We start from the raw sequence: 14,148 nt of genomic DNA, 5'->3' as shown, positions 1-14,148 counted from the left end.
GAAAGACATAACACATAGTAGAGCTGAAGATTAAAGATGGTGGACTGCTGAATCTACTAGTTCAGTGAGAGCAGGACCAGGAAGCCAGTGAACAGGAAATGCCTGGCATGACTTTTTCAGTTACAGAGAAACAGAGAGCCATCTGGCAGACTGTACCAATGGCATCACCCTGCCCAGAAGCCTTGTGACGATGCCAGGGAGAGCACCAAAAGGGACCACAGCATCACTCACCCCATCACCCTGTGTTCCTGTTATAACATCTAAGTTTATTGTGGACTTTCAGAAATTCACTATCAAATATATTTTAGGACCACATCACAAACATAAGTCTGGAGCTGCTTATATACATTAAAATATGGGCAGTATTTAACAATACTTTTTACTCCACTGAATTCATAGAAAGACAGGAAAGCATATTAAATATTAATTTTATTACTTTACAACTATGGTCACTTAAAATCTCACACATAAAATACATGCAGAAGAGTTCGTAATGGTAGAAGAGTTAGTAATTCAAAATTCGAATCCTCCAAGATCATTTACAAATATACATTTCTATATCAATTATTGTATTTCAAAAGAAAGAAGGAGCTTAAAACAAAATCTTCCTCTACATGTTCTGACTCCATCCTAACATCATCATTAAGGTGATATTTGAAGGAGACCAAGATGTCATTTAATTTTTTTTAAGTATTCTCTTATCCTAGGCAAGTATCTCAGTTTAGAAATTACTTTACACATAACCATTAAACTATAGTGACAATTGTTCTACTAGGAGTACAGCTAATATATCAATGGGCACAGGCAAAGTTAAGCAGAATGAGTAAATAATATAAGGAATTGGTTTATAAATTAAAATATTTAAGATTAACTTTACCTTCTACACCTTCTGAAACATGATTAATTGTATTTGTTATCACGTACATTATCTAATACTTAGGATCAAAAACAAAGTAGACATCTTTTTGAAAGGAGAAAGAATTTACACATTTAAAACCCTTTTGATTAAAACTTGCTTGCAGAATTTCCAGAAATTGGAAAACATGGCTTCAAGTCATCATTTGTCTAAAGCTGCGTTTCTTTGCCTGGCCAGTAGCTGGGTTGTAGCAAATGATCACTCGTCGTACAGTTTTCCTTCCTGATTCTTGTAGACACCATTGTTCTTTCTCTCTTGGTTCTGAAGCTTCTGTGTTTTGAAACATACTTTTTCTTTAAAGTGAAAAGTACTGCAATACTTAGGAAAATGGACATTGTGCCAAGGATCATGGTTAGTCCCAGATACATGTGTCTAGAAGAAGAGAGAATGTCCATCTTAATTATGGCAACTATCCAACTTTAAATAAAATGTAATAATATCATCCAAAAATATCAATATCAATAAAACTATCATGAGGATGGTTTTAAGAATGCAGATTCAGTGGCTATGAAAGACCTTTCTATGAACATTTGACAGACTATGGAAGGCAGTAAGCTAATATAAAGCAATTTTAGTAGTACCATCATTTTCAGTCACTGATAATTATATAATCCATCCCATCCTCTCTGTAAATTATTTCCTTAGACCAGGTAACTGTATCCCTGTTTGCCCAGAACAGTCCCAGATTATGCTAGTGTTGTCCCAGTGTAGTTTTTAATAGTGCCCCCTTTCACTCTCAGAAGTACCCAGGTTTGCATGATAAATTATGTGGTTACCCTCCCCTCGAAGCTTGCCCAAATTCACTTCTACGGAAAAACTGCAAGAAGCAACATTAAGGGGAAATCAGAGCTCTCAGTGGAGTAGACTGACTTAAGAGCAAACCAGAGGTTTCAATCCATTTCTTCCATGAGTAGCCTTTAGTTCTACATTAGATTATAAGACACAAAGGTTTGAAAGGACAGGTTAAATGATTCATGCTGGTTACCTTGTATGTACACTCATAGTCTCTGATTGAATTACATTGTCTTTGCACTAAAATACAGCCTTAGTAAATGTGAATAAAGTGCCAATTCTCCTCATAGATCAGGTCCCTTCCAAAGACCAAAATAAACTTCTCACATAACATCAAAGCCTATTAAGTCAAGCAAATTTATTTGAGATGGTCGGCTAAATTCACAGCTTCCAACTTACACAGTTCAGCACCAAGTTTATTTCTCTAGAGAATACTCAGCTTGTAAAGTGAAAAAAAAAATCCTTGCTTTTAAGCCATTGAAGTATTGCTTTAAGCAATAAGAAACTAAATGTTTGATGAATTGAACTGAATGATACCATAGTGAAAAAAACCCATGCCCTCAACCCCATACACACTCACACACACAGAGAAAACCTTTTACTTTTATGCATTTCAAGTACTGGAATAATTGAACATCAGTTTGGCAATAAAAGCCGGACAGATTTACAGCCAAATCCAACTCTTGCCCAGAGGGATTATATCTGACGTAAATGGGACAGTTTGGCTCAGTTTGAAAAAGAATAGAATTAAACCCCAAATGTGACCTAGATTTAAATGCTTCTGAGTTTCAGGGAATTAACTCACTTGTGTGCACAAACTTTGAAAATTCTACTCTATTCTGAAATCTTATGTCATATTTTTTTAAATGATTACTCATTTAAAATGGGAGTCAAGATTAAGAATGGGGGAAAAACGAAAGATCTAGCCAAATAATCAGATAATAATAGAATTATTCTATAAAACAGAACAAACTTTTTTTTTTAATTTATTTTATTTATTTTCATTTTTGGCTGTGTTGGGTCTTCGTTGCGGTGCGCGGGCTTCTCATTGTAGTGGCTTCTCTTATTGCAGAGCACGGCGCACGCGGGCTTCAGTAGTTGTGGCACACGGGCTTAGTTGCTCCACAGCATGTGGGATCTGCCCGGGCCAGGGCTCGAACCCGTGTCCCCTGCATTGGCAGGTGGATTCTTAACCACTGCGCCACCAGGGAAGCCCCAGAAAAAACTTCTTGATTAGACTCTCCTTTTCCTTACAAGCAATGAAACTACATGAGGATTATTAGTGCCAATTGCATTGTGCAAACCTGGGATGTGGTAGCCGTGAGATGTGGGAATGAGTTTGATACGGTACCTAAAAGCATTTGAGTCATATAATCTGCAGGATCCTCTACTTCCACATCTTTTAAATCCCCATTTGAGGCATGAAGTATCAATCAAAACTCCGAAATATACGGGAGCTGGGATTCCTGCTGTGAGAAAAACAAATAATTGCTACTAAAAATATACACATATCTTTTTGGTTAGCCTATAATTAATGATTCTCGGAAAACACAGTCAGTCCAAAATTCACTGCTTTGGAGATGACAGGGCATCTGTAGAAAACCAGAATATGTCACCCCAAAATATGCCTCTGGTATAAAGATTATTTTGAGCTGATAATTTTGAGAAACAGAAGTCATAGGAGAAGCTCTGAAGACATAGCATAAGTTTCCTTTTTGTAAGGAAGATGTACATTTACAAAGGAAAATATTTGCAAGGGTCTCTCCCTTTCTGTACCAGGATGAGAAGAATTCCAGATTCAAAAAAGAGCTAACCGACCCGATTTTGCATAAAATCCTGTAAGCAAGAAGATCACATAGATAAAGATATCTAACAGTCAGTTTAGATTATTTGGTATCTTAAATAAAAATTCTCTTTATGTACATTGTCCATCTAAATAGATGATTTGCCACTGAAAAACATTTAGGTGGTAACTAACTTTACATTGCTCTTAATAACGTGAAGATGTTCCTCAAGATTCAAATGCTTGCCTTCTTCTGTATGTTTTAAATTTTTCATAATGGGAAATTCAGACATTCACAGAATTAGAGAGGATGATGTAATACAACCTCATGTACCGTCACTAACTTTAACAATTATTGATATCAATATCTTGCCACCCCTGTGTTATCTCTCTCCAGTCCCACAACCCGACGTGCATCCAGAAACTTTTTTTTTAATATTTTAAGAGATACCTCAGATATCACGTCATTCTCCTTATATGTATTTCAGAAATCATCTCTGACATTTTAAAAAATATATCACTCTGCCATTTAACACATGACACATTTTATAATTTCTTTAATCCTATCAAAAATCCACATTCAAACTTTTCTGAATGTCTTCAAAGCATTGTTTTAGAGTTGGATCATTCTAATCAGGATTCAAACCAGGTAGGCAGGAATAAAGAGGTAGACATAGAGAATGGACTTGACATGGGGTGGGAGGGCGAAGCTGGGGCGAAGTGAGAGTAGCATTGACATATGTACACTACTGAATGTAAAATAGTTGGCTGGTGGGAAGCAGCAGCATAGCACAGGGAGATCAGCTCTGTGCTTTGAGATGACCTAGAGGGGTGGGATAGGGAGGATGGGAGGGAGGCTCAAGAGGGAGGGGACATGGGCATGTGTATGCATACGGCTGATTCGCTTTGTTGTGCAACAGAAACTAACACAGTATTGTGAAGCAATTATACTCCAGTAAAGATCTATTTAAAAAAATTTAGTTGATGGCTCTTTATATCAGCTTCTTCTCCAACTTTCTTTTTTCATACTAATGACTTTTGAAGACATTTGTCCTGTAGAACATGCCACAGTCTGGATTTGACTGATTGCTTCTTCATGACGTCATTTACTTTGTTCTCCTATCCTTCATTTCTCCAATAACCTGGTAGTTAGCTCCTGCATAGACTCTGGCAGGAACAAGGCACAGGTGGTTCTGTGTGTTCTGGCAGAAGTCACATGCTGTCTACTTGCCACTCTTTGTAATGTTAAAATGGATCTGAGACTCAGGCTATGCCCTCCATTATGAAGTTTTTCATCCATTTTCACCTATAGCTCTCAGCAAATGTTGATGAGGTTGCAAAACAGATGGTTAAAAATTATATTATTCCTTGTGTAAAATTATTTAGGATTTTTCTATAAAAGAGAATTTTCCTTCATGACTATTTGATTACTTCGAAGTATAGTTTATTTCGAAGGAAATATAGAAGGAAGGCAGGATAAATGCTCAATTCTTTCCATTTATCAGTTTTAAAAATAATGAATTGATGCCCTAGTATTCTCCAAAATTATTTAGGTATCATTACAGATTTACGTCTTTTTATATATTCACTGTATTTCAAGACATGGCAGATATTATAATGATTAGTTATGTTATATATTAATTAATATAATAATATTGTTTATATTATGTATATTATTTTCAAGTTATCTCACCTTAGGCCAAGCTCCTCAAATTGGTCCTGTGTCCTTTTGACATATCCCTTTGATAGCTTTCTCACTTTCTTGCACAAAAGTTGTCCCACAATCATCTTATGCATTTTCTACCCTAGACCTTGGTCAGTTCTCCAAGGTGCTGTGGTTTCTTTATTGAGGAATGATATTTAGATAGCACAGATTCATTGCTATGGGTGCTCATTTCTCCTGGGTTAAATAGATTCTAGATTTTTCAGGAGACAGAGTTATAAGATACACATTATTTTAAAATAAAGCTATATGAGTTCATATTAACATTTTAAGTTTAAATTAAGAATGAGTTTTACTTAAATATTTTATGCTTTTATCGCTTTTCTATTATGCTGAAAATATTGATTCCTAATGATAGTAACATAATATCTTATTTACTTTAACCTGAAAATACACAATAGTTTTAACATAACAATGCCAAAGTTAGTATTAATGACAAGACCATAAAATGTACTGAAGCAATGGGGATTTGGTAATAATTCTGTTTTCCATGTAGTTTAAAGTTTTTTTCTGTATGGTTATGTCACCCATATAATATAGAGTTAGTTTTGGTTTGTTTTAAGAATTTCTTTGTTTCTGTTAATTTAATTATTTTAAATTATATAAAATTTTTGCATGCTTTCAAATTAAAAATTATACAACAGTTACATTTACAAAATCTCATTTCCATCCTGTTTTCTCTCCCCTTTTTCCTTTCTTCCCTAACAGGTAAAGTTTTTATACAAATAGTATTAGTTTTTAGTTTATGCTTCCATTGTTTCTTTTTGTTAATAAGAGCAAATACCTCTGTGTGTGTGTGTATAATATTTCCACCTTTCTATACTTACACCAAATGCATCACTATATACATGGTTCTACATTTTGCTTTCTTTCACTTAAAAGCATATACTGGAGATCACTTGATATGAATTGTGTCCCTCCAAAATTCATATGTTGTAGCCCTAACTCCCAATGTGATTGCATGTGGAAAAAGTAAGAAGATAATTAAGGTTAAATGAGGTCATAAGGGTGGGGCCCCAATCTGATAGGAATGGTGTCCTTATAAGAAGAGGAAGAGACACCAAAGGTCTCTCTCTCTCTGTGCACTGAGAAAAGATCCAGGGTATGAACAGTGGGAAAATGGCCATCTGCAAATAAGGAAGAGAGGTCTCACCAGACACCAACCCTATTGGCACATTGATCTTGGACTTTACAGCTTTCAGAACTATGAGAAAATAACTTCCTGTTGTTTAAGCCCCTCAATCCAGGGTGTTTTGTTATGACACCCAGTACTGACTAATATACTTGGTAACATTAGAGAGAGATTTTCCCCATTTGTCCTTACAGCTGCATAGTATTCTATTATGTGGGTTTACTATAGTTGATTTAACCAGTCTCCTACTGATGTACATTTAGACTGCTTGTAGTCTTTTACTATTATAACTAATGTCACAGTGATTGAACATCCATAAGATTAGACTTACTTCATACTTTTGCTAGCACATTTTTGACATCAATTCCTAGAAGTGGGATTGCTAGGTCAAAAGATAAGTAAGTCTATATGTAATTTTGTTAGTTATTGCCAAATATCCGTCTCCAGAAATAGTATAATTTTCACAACAGCAGTGTATAAGTGTATCGATTTTCTGTTTGTATTGTAATACATGACAAACAACATTTGGTAATTTGCCTATCTGATAAGTAAGAATCAGTATCAGTGTAGTTTTAATTTGTACTCTTCTTATTATGAGGGGTCTTTACCATCTTGTTATATATTAAGAGGTATTTATATTTATTTTTCCATGAAATGGTTGTTTATATCTTTTACCCCATTTTCTCTTAGGGTGTTGATCTTTTTGTTCTCAGTACTTAGGCATTCTCCTTATAATAGGGATATTAGCCACCTGTCTGTTACATAAATTGAAAAAAAAATTGTATGTAGTTTGTCGTTTGCTTTATGATATTTTTGTCATTTTCAAGTATATATATATTTTTATTTTTTATACAATTTTGAAGGTTACTTTCCATTTATAAAATATTGGCTATATTCCCCATGTTGTATAATATATCCTTGAGCCCATCTTATACCCGGTAGTTTGTATCTACCACTCCTTCACCCCTATATTGCCCCCCCACCACTGGTAACCACTAGTTTGTTCTCTATATCTGTGAGTCTACTTTTTTTGGGTTATATTCGCTAGTTTGCTGTATTTTTTAGATTCCACATATAAATGGTATCATACAGTATTAAGTATATTTTCATTTTTATGGAATCAACTTTATGAATTATTTCTTTTACTTGAGATCTTTTTCACACTGTAGGTTGTATCTGTGTTCTCAAAGGGAGGTAGATAGACTAATTACAGCCAGGGATGTACTTCAGACTCAATAGCCTTTTTTCTAGATAATCTCTGTTTTTATATTGTAGAATTAGAGCCAGACATGATGGCATAAACCTCCATTTTTGTTGTTTTCCCAATTTTATCAGGATTATATTCGATCTTCACGTATATCCATTTTTATATCAAGATTTATGTAAACCACACTTATTTAAAGTTCTGAATTTGTTTTTCTTCCAGGTAGTTCCTCTCTGTCAAGTTACAGGGGAACATTTACAATGGTTTTACTATCTTCTTTATAATATAAACTCTTTAAGGACAAAAACCTCATCTAACTTAATCACTCTTTTTTATGGGTTTTAACTAATGAATATTGAAAAGTCTGGTAGTCAGAAGAAACCATTCCTATTACATTTAACAAATTGTGAATTCAAAACCACACTTTGATTGTTTGAATTATCTTATCTTTCTACCAATGATATATCCTAGTATTGAGAGTAGCTCAAAAGAATTCCTTCCATCTAATAACTTAAAAAATTATATTTAGACTTCAGCTTTTCTTACTGATTCAATTTTTGCTTTCCTCTCAGAGGGCTCTTTTATAACAGCAATGGATTTTTTGACACTAGACCCATGCTAGAAGAGACAAGATTGTTAAAAAATGTCACTACTCTTATAAGATCACTTTATCATGGGTACAGCATTGGTTCTCAGTATTTCTGAAAAAAAGGAAGAGAGTAGTCAAGGAAAAGAGGGAGGGAAGAAAGATATGAAGGAGGGAAGAAGATTAAAAGAACAGGGATCTACTACTGACATCATTTAGTTATGTGTCATAATTCTGTAAAAATATTTAGAAAATTATTCAAAATACACTTGTAATGGCTACCATAATTAAAGCATAGATTATACTTACCAAGAACTCTTACTGCTAAGGTGTAGATACCCAGGGCAAAAGACTTAAGTTGTGGCTTAATGCACCTAAAATCAACAAAAGCATTATGACAAACAGTATAATAGTACATTAAAGCAAATAGTAATGTCAGTGATAATCTACTGAACACACATGAAATGATGTTAGAATTCAAGTAGCATTTATGGAGAACCCACTAGTATTCTAGCATAGGGAAAGCAAATTATGTAAAAGCCTTGTTCCATTATATGCAGTGTATCGAGGAATTTATAGTTAATATTTCTAAAAGGTAAATCACTCTTACATGACATATTCAAATGGTGTTAAAGTAAAATCAGATTTAATCAGTAAAATAACAAGGACTCACAGGGAAATAAATTCTAAGAAATTATAAGAATTTGAGGCACAGTAAAGGATTAATAACCTATAACTAGTTTTTGTGGGGTTTGGTCTAAAAGCACAGGACCCTATTGACTCAAGTTGAATCAGAATCATTGTGACATGCTAAGTGTTTTTGCTAAATAATGGGGACCTGAATTTACCAGTCAAGTACAAAAGTACCTAAAATAACAAGACCATCCTTAATATGACTGTATAACTTTAACTGATGGATTGGCCTATAGATTTTAGATGTATAATCAGGATATATAATAACTACTGAGTGTTAACCATGGTAGTAAGTTCTTCATATGTATAATATTTAGTCTCTGCTTTAAAAGAGTCAAAAATTACAACTCTTCCCCTTGAAGCAAATGACATTTCCTTCTGACATCAAAATAAAGTGTGGTGCATTTGAGGGACTGGTGGTAAGGAAAATTCTTCCTCTATTGGCCTGATTATTCACTTGGCCCAGGTGACTACTTGGCACAAGGTAAGCAAATGTTGGAGAAATAGGTACCCATGAAGAATGATCCTGGTCTGAGAATTCTGGGGCAATGCTTTCCCATCAAACCCATGTTTCCATTTGAAAGCATCAATATCTCATGTTCTCCTTAAACCCTTTTACAAAAACAGATTTGTGGATGTTAGAACCTATCTTCTGTAGATCTTTCCTAATCAATTTCTATAATATAAGTTGTGGGAAATTAAAGCTATATGCAATATTTTGATTAGTTTCATTTTAGAAAAACTTAATATCCATCTTTTGATATATGAATTAATTTCAAAATCACATAATCCATCTCATAAAAGATTGATTTACAATAAAATTTGACTTTTCATGTTTAACAATTTTATCAAAATTTGTAATATCTTTAGGTGATTTCAATCAGTTGTTTAACAGTAATACTTGCAACACTAATTCAATGAGGAGGAAAATTTTATCACTGAAAATACTTGTTACAAAACTTTTTTTTTTTTTTTTTCCCCCCGCAGTACGCGGGCCTCTCACTGCTGCGGCCTCTCCCGTCGCGGAGCACAGGCTCCGGACGCGCAGGCTCAGCGGCCATGGCTCACGGGCCCAGCCGCTCCGTGGCATGTGGGATCCTCCCGGACCGGGGCACGAACCTGTGTCCCCTGCATCGGCAGGTGGACTCTCAACCACTGCGCCACCAGGGAAGCCCAAAACTAATATTTTAAAATTTGAATTTACTTACATATTTTATCGAGATCTAGGATAGGAGAGCCAATAAAAAATGTTCAAGCATAAATTATAACAGAAAAACTTCTATTCAACCACATTATCTATATAAAAACCTAAAGTGGGAAAAGCATAAAAGTAGAACAAGTTTCCTAAGAGAGCTGTAAGGAATCATAATGATTCCACAGAGCAGAGTTTGAAATCACTGCTATAGATGATCACAGTATGTCATGTTAAAATTGGGGCAGGGAGAATCAATATTCACCTCAGAAGCAATATGTATCCAGGTATCCCACCTAGAGATAAAGTATAGGATGTGATGACTGAAATTACAAGGAAATACAGAAACATTTTGGGGCATCCATTATCTTTTTGACATCTGCCCACCATGCCTGAGGAATTTCCTGATTTTGAGGTGGCAATTCCCACACAGGTGCAGTTATTAAATATCTGTAACACAATAGGGAAAAATCCAATTATTGAGGTAACTTGTATATAAAATTAAAGGCAACTATTTATTTTAAAAGAATTTATAGTATACATTTATTTCATAAACAATGGGGAAATTTTTATTTTTCTGTGTTAGAATATATCAAGCAAAGCAAAATCTAGAGAGACAACATTTCATTATCCAAAGAGCAGATGGTCTACAAACTATTGAACCTATAGAACCATCTCCAAGCAAATCCCACCAAATCCAACAGTACCTTATGTTCTTCTCTACCACTTCTAAGTCTAAGCCACCATTTTTGCTTGCTTTGAGTATCGCAATGGTCTCTTCATGTTCGACATGTTTCTACTCTCTTTTCCACGATAACCCAAGTGAGCCTTTAAAAATAGCAGTCAGATTGCATCACTATTCTCAACCTTCCAATGACTTCCCACTGTACTTGGATAAAATCCCCAATCCTTATAGTGGCTTCCACACTATCCATGATGCAGCTCCTGAATCCCACTCTGATCTCATCGCCCAATGGTCTTCCTCCTCTCCCTCTACTTCAGCCACACACGTGGGTGCCTATGGGGCCTTGGCCAACCCTCAAACATGGTGAGTCTACCCGGGCCTCATGGCTTTCCTATTTTCTCTGCTGAGCAATTCTTCTAGGGAGTTACATGGCCAGCACACACACTTCAGGTCTCTGGCATGCAGTGTTTTCAATAAATGGAAACTCTGGTTAAGAAAAATCTTCCAGTGCAACTAGAGATTATCATATTAAGTGAAGTAAGTAAGAAAGAGAAAGAGAAATGCCATATGATATCCCTTATATGTGGAACCAAAATGTGACACAAATGAACCTATCTATGAAACAGAAACAGAATCACGGACATAGAGAACAGACTGGTGGTTGCCAAGGGGGAAGGGTTTAGGGGAGGGATGGAGTGAGAGGTTGGGGTTAGCATATATAAGCTATTATAATATAGAATGGATAAACAACAAGGTCCTACTGTATAGCACTGGGAACTATATTCAATATCCTATGATAATAAAGGAAAAGAATATTTTTTTAAAAAGAATGTATATATATATGTATAACTGAACCACCTTGCTATATAGCAGTAATGAACACAACATTGTAAATAACTGTACTTCAATTAAAAAAAAAAAGTAAATACAAAGTAAAAGAGAAAAAGGAAAGAAAAACCTTCAAGCAGTTTGGGCCAAGGAGTAGTGGCCAAAGATCGGGCTTGGGGGAGGAAAGGAAAGAAGGAAGAAAAGGAAGGGAAGGTGAAAACTCAGATTTCAGATGGGTGGGTGGTCTTATATCACTGTTGCTAGAGACCAATCCTTTCTTCTCTGAATAAAATGTCAAAAATAACAATAAACAGAGAAAATCAACAAGGATGAATTTGTCTGCAGAAGTGTTTGCCTAAGCATTCTTATCTAGGTGATAAAAATACGTAAATATATGTGTGGTTTAATTTTCAGCCCTCTAGGACTGTCAAATACAGGCAGATTTCATCAGCCACAAGTATAAAGCCATCCAGTCACTGTGCCATATACACAACGAGTGTAAGGAAGAGTCTCTGCTTGGGACAGGGATGTAAAGGTGTGATTAGAGGGATGAATCTATTAATGATTGAAGTACATAATACTGTTCACAACTGGTTTCCTACCTATAGTTCCAACCTCATCTTCCTCTTACACCTTACAGGAACCCTTCATTCCAGCCACCTACTCTTTTAATCATTACTCACGTTGGCTTGATATCTCGGGCAGAGCTGTCCCAGAACCATCAACCTCCTCACAATTGGACCCCTGACCCCTGGGTCTAGACCTTTTGGGCTTGACTTCCTAATACTGGCCTCTATTTGCCCTGTCCTCTAAAACCTGCAAGGACCAGGGGTCAGGAGAGATGGATCCCAATGCAGATGTTATTATATGATCTTGTGACTGAGACTTTCTCATTTGAAGCTAACATTCCTTATAAACAAAATGAGAGAACTAGATTATATAATTACAGAGTTCCTCCAGCCTATTTCATTATTCTAATTCTGACGCTAATTCTTGCAACAACTCTAGTTCTACTAGCGATGCTTATATTTCCTGTCTCCACACAAAAGAGCAAGGGCAGAGTCAAAGCCAGGGATTCGACCGGTGTGGTCTGCTCCTAGGTTGGTCCCTGAGCCCCCATAGGATTGTATAGTTAAGCATTGTCGCAGGCCTGTGGTCACACACTTTAGAGAAGATGTCTTACAGTAGTCTTTCCACTCCCCGTGGAGGTTTGACAACCAGCAAGGCAAGCCGATGCGTATGTAATTCCATTTGCACCACACATGGGTTCCCATTTTGTCTCTGAACATTTGCATCTTGAGTTGCAATCTGAAAAGAGAGCTCGTTCATGATAAGAGACAGGTTTGGTTCTGAAAAGAAATGTAATGGTATAAAATATTACCTCTTAGTAGGCAGCACCCTAATACTTTCAAAAATCAATGTTCTTGGGTGACATAAATGGCACTGCCAACAACGTTTGCTTTGGGGGAACACAATTGTCATCAGAAATGCCAGCTTCTGATCATTAAATGTGAATCCACTATTAAATAGCTTTCTCTTGAAAGTTAACTTTCTAGGTTTACAACTTCACATGATATCCAGTTCTTGGCTGATGGCTTTTACTAACATCTACTGACTCTAGAATCTTCTAATATTTTTCTATGCAGTGATGTATGAAAACGACTAACGAGATAGAAAAGTAAAGTAAACCTTAAGAGCAATTTATGACATTACTCATTATATATCAATATAATAACTTATATAATATTCCATCTCATAGAACTACTATGGATTTTGTCACCTCAAATGTAAAAGCAAAAGACCTTTGAGATGTCTTCTAGCAGGATGAAAGGGGATTTAACTGCACCTCCTAAGAAGTCATCCAGGAATATGTCATCTTATTCTCTTCTCTAAGGCATTAAGTTTTAACTGAGACTGTGTTGTAGTATCTGAAAGTATAAATGTGTCTTTGAAAGCCTAGAATCAGGCCACTATGGACACTGGTAGGGCTGAGATTTTAGAAGGTTAGAGCTAAAAGAACTGTGGGTGTGATCTAGGCCAACTTCTCATTGGGCAAATCAGGAAAGTCAGGTCCAAAGTAGGCAGATAATTTGCTCAAATTCACATTTGTTAGTGACAAACCCAGAATTAGAACCCTTCCAGGCCTCTGGATTCTACATTTTTGTCTTGCATCAGACTTATTCTCATCATTGCAGAAGAAAAATTTCTTCCACTATCATATCTAAAGCTTATCTATAGTGTTCCTGTTTAATGTCCAGAATCAAAACAGCCTTGTGGAACAAAGAAACTCTGGATAACCCCTGGAGAGCATGTTTATTTTATAAAGCCAATTCTTTTATATTACTGAAGGTACATTAAATTTATCACTTAGGGCAATCTTGAAGCAGAAATTAATTGCATATATGTTTTATGTAGGATGTGTTGACAGTAGAATTATGTAAATTTTTAATTATGAGTTTTATCAAATATGCCAGAATGTTTATGCTCAAATGAGATTTTTCTTTCAAAATAGCCATGTTGGGAGGGGAGAGATTTCCCCAGTGATGTTGCCTTTTTTTTGGCTCCTTCCAATAACAAAGCTGCTCTTAAAGGTTAAATCTTTGCCACTGTTGAG

The 14,148-nt window shown here is 35.6% G+C and overlaps 1 protein-coding gene across 10 annotated transcripts in view; it reads right to left on the bottom strand.

Moving 5' to 3' along the window:
• Positions 1-411: 411 nt before the first annotated feature.
• SLCO1C1 (solute carrier organic anion transporter family member 1C1) overlaps positions 412-14,148 on the bottom strand; it is a 56,533-nt gene continuing 42,796 nt past the window's right edge. For 5 of the 10 annotated variants that reach the window (XM_033430265.2, XM_049693838.1, XM_004270939.3 and 2 more), the window contains 5 exons: positions 12,718-12,883; positions 10,287-10,471; positions 8,446-8,510; positions 3,060-3,177; positions 412-1,288 (listed from right to left, as the gene is read on the bottom strand). In XM_033430265.2, coding sequence (XP_033286156.1) covers positions 1,066-1,288; positions 3,060-3,177; positions 8,446-8,510; positions 10,287-10,471; positions 12,718-12,883 — 757 coding nt within the window. In that variant the 3' untranslated portion in view covers positions 412-1,065. Of the gene's footprint in view, positions 1,289-3,012; positions 3,178-5,043; positions 5,408-8,445; positions 8,511-10,286; positions 10,472-12,717; positions 12,884-14,148 lie in introns of those variants that run through there. The other 5 variants (XM_033430267.2, XM_033430264.2, XM_033430266.2 and 2 more) reach the window with 5 other exon arrangements.

The sequence above is a fragment of the Orcinus orca genome, chromosome 11 (assembly GCF_937001465.1).
Source record: "Orcinus orca chromosome 11, mOrcOrc1.1, whole genome shotgun sequence".
In the NCBI taxonomy this organism is placed as follows: domain Eukaryota; kingdom Metazoa; phylum Chordata; class Mammalia; order Artiodactyla; family Delphinidae; genus Orcinus; species Orcinus orca.
The sequence above is the reverse complement of the archived record's forward strand: the minus strand, read 5'-3'. Positions and strand labels throughout refer to the sequence as shown.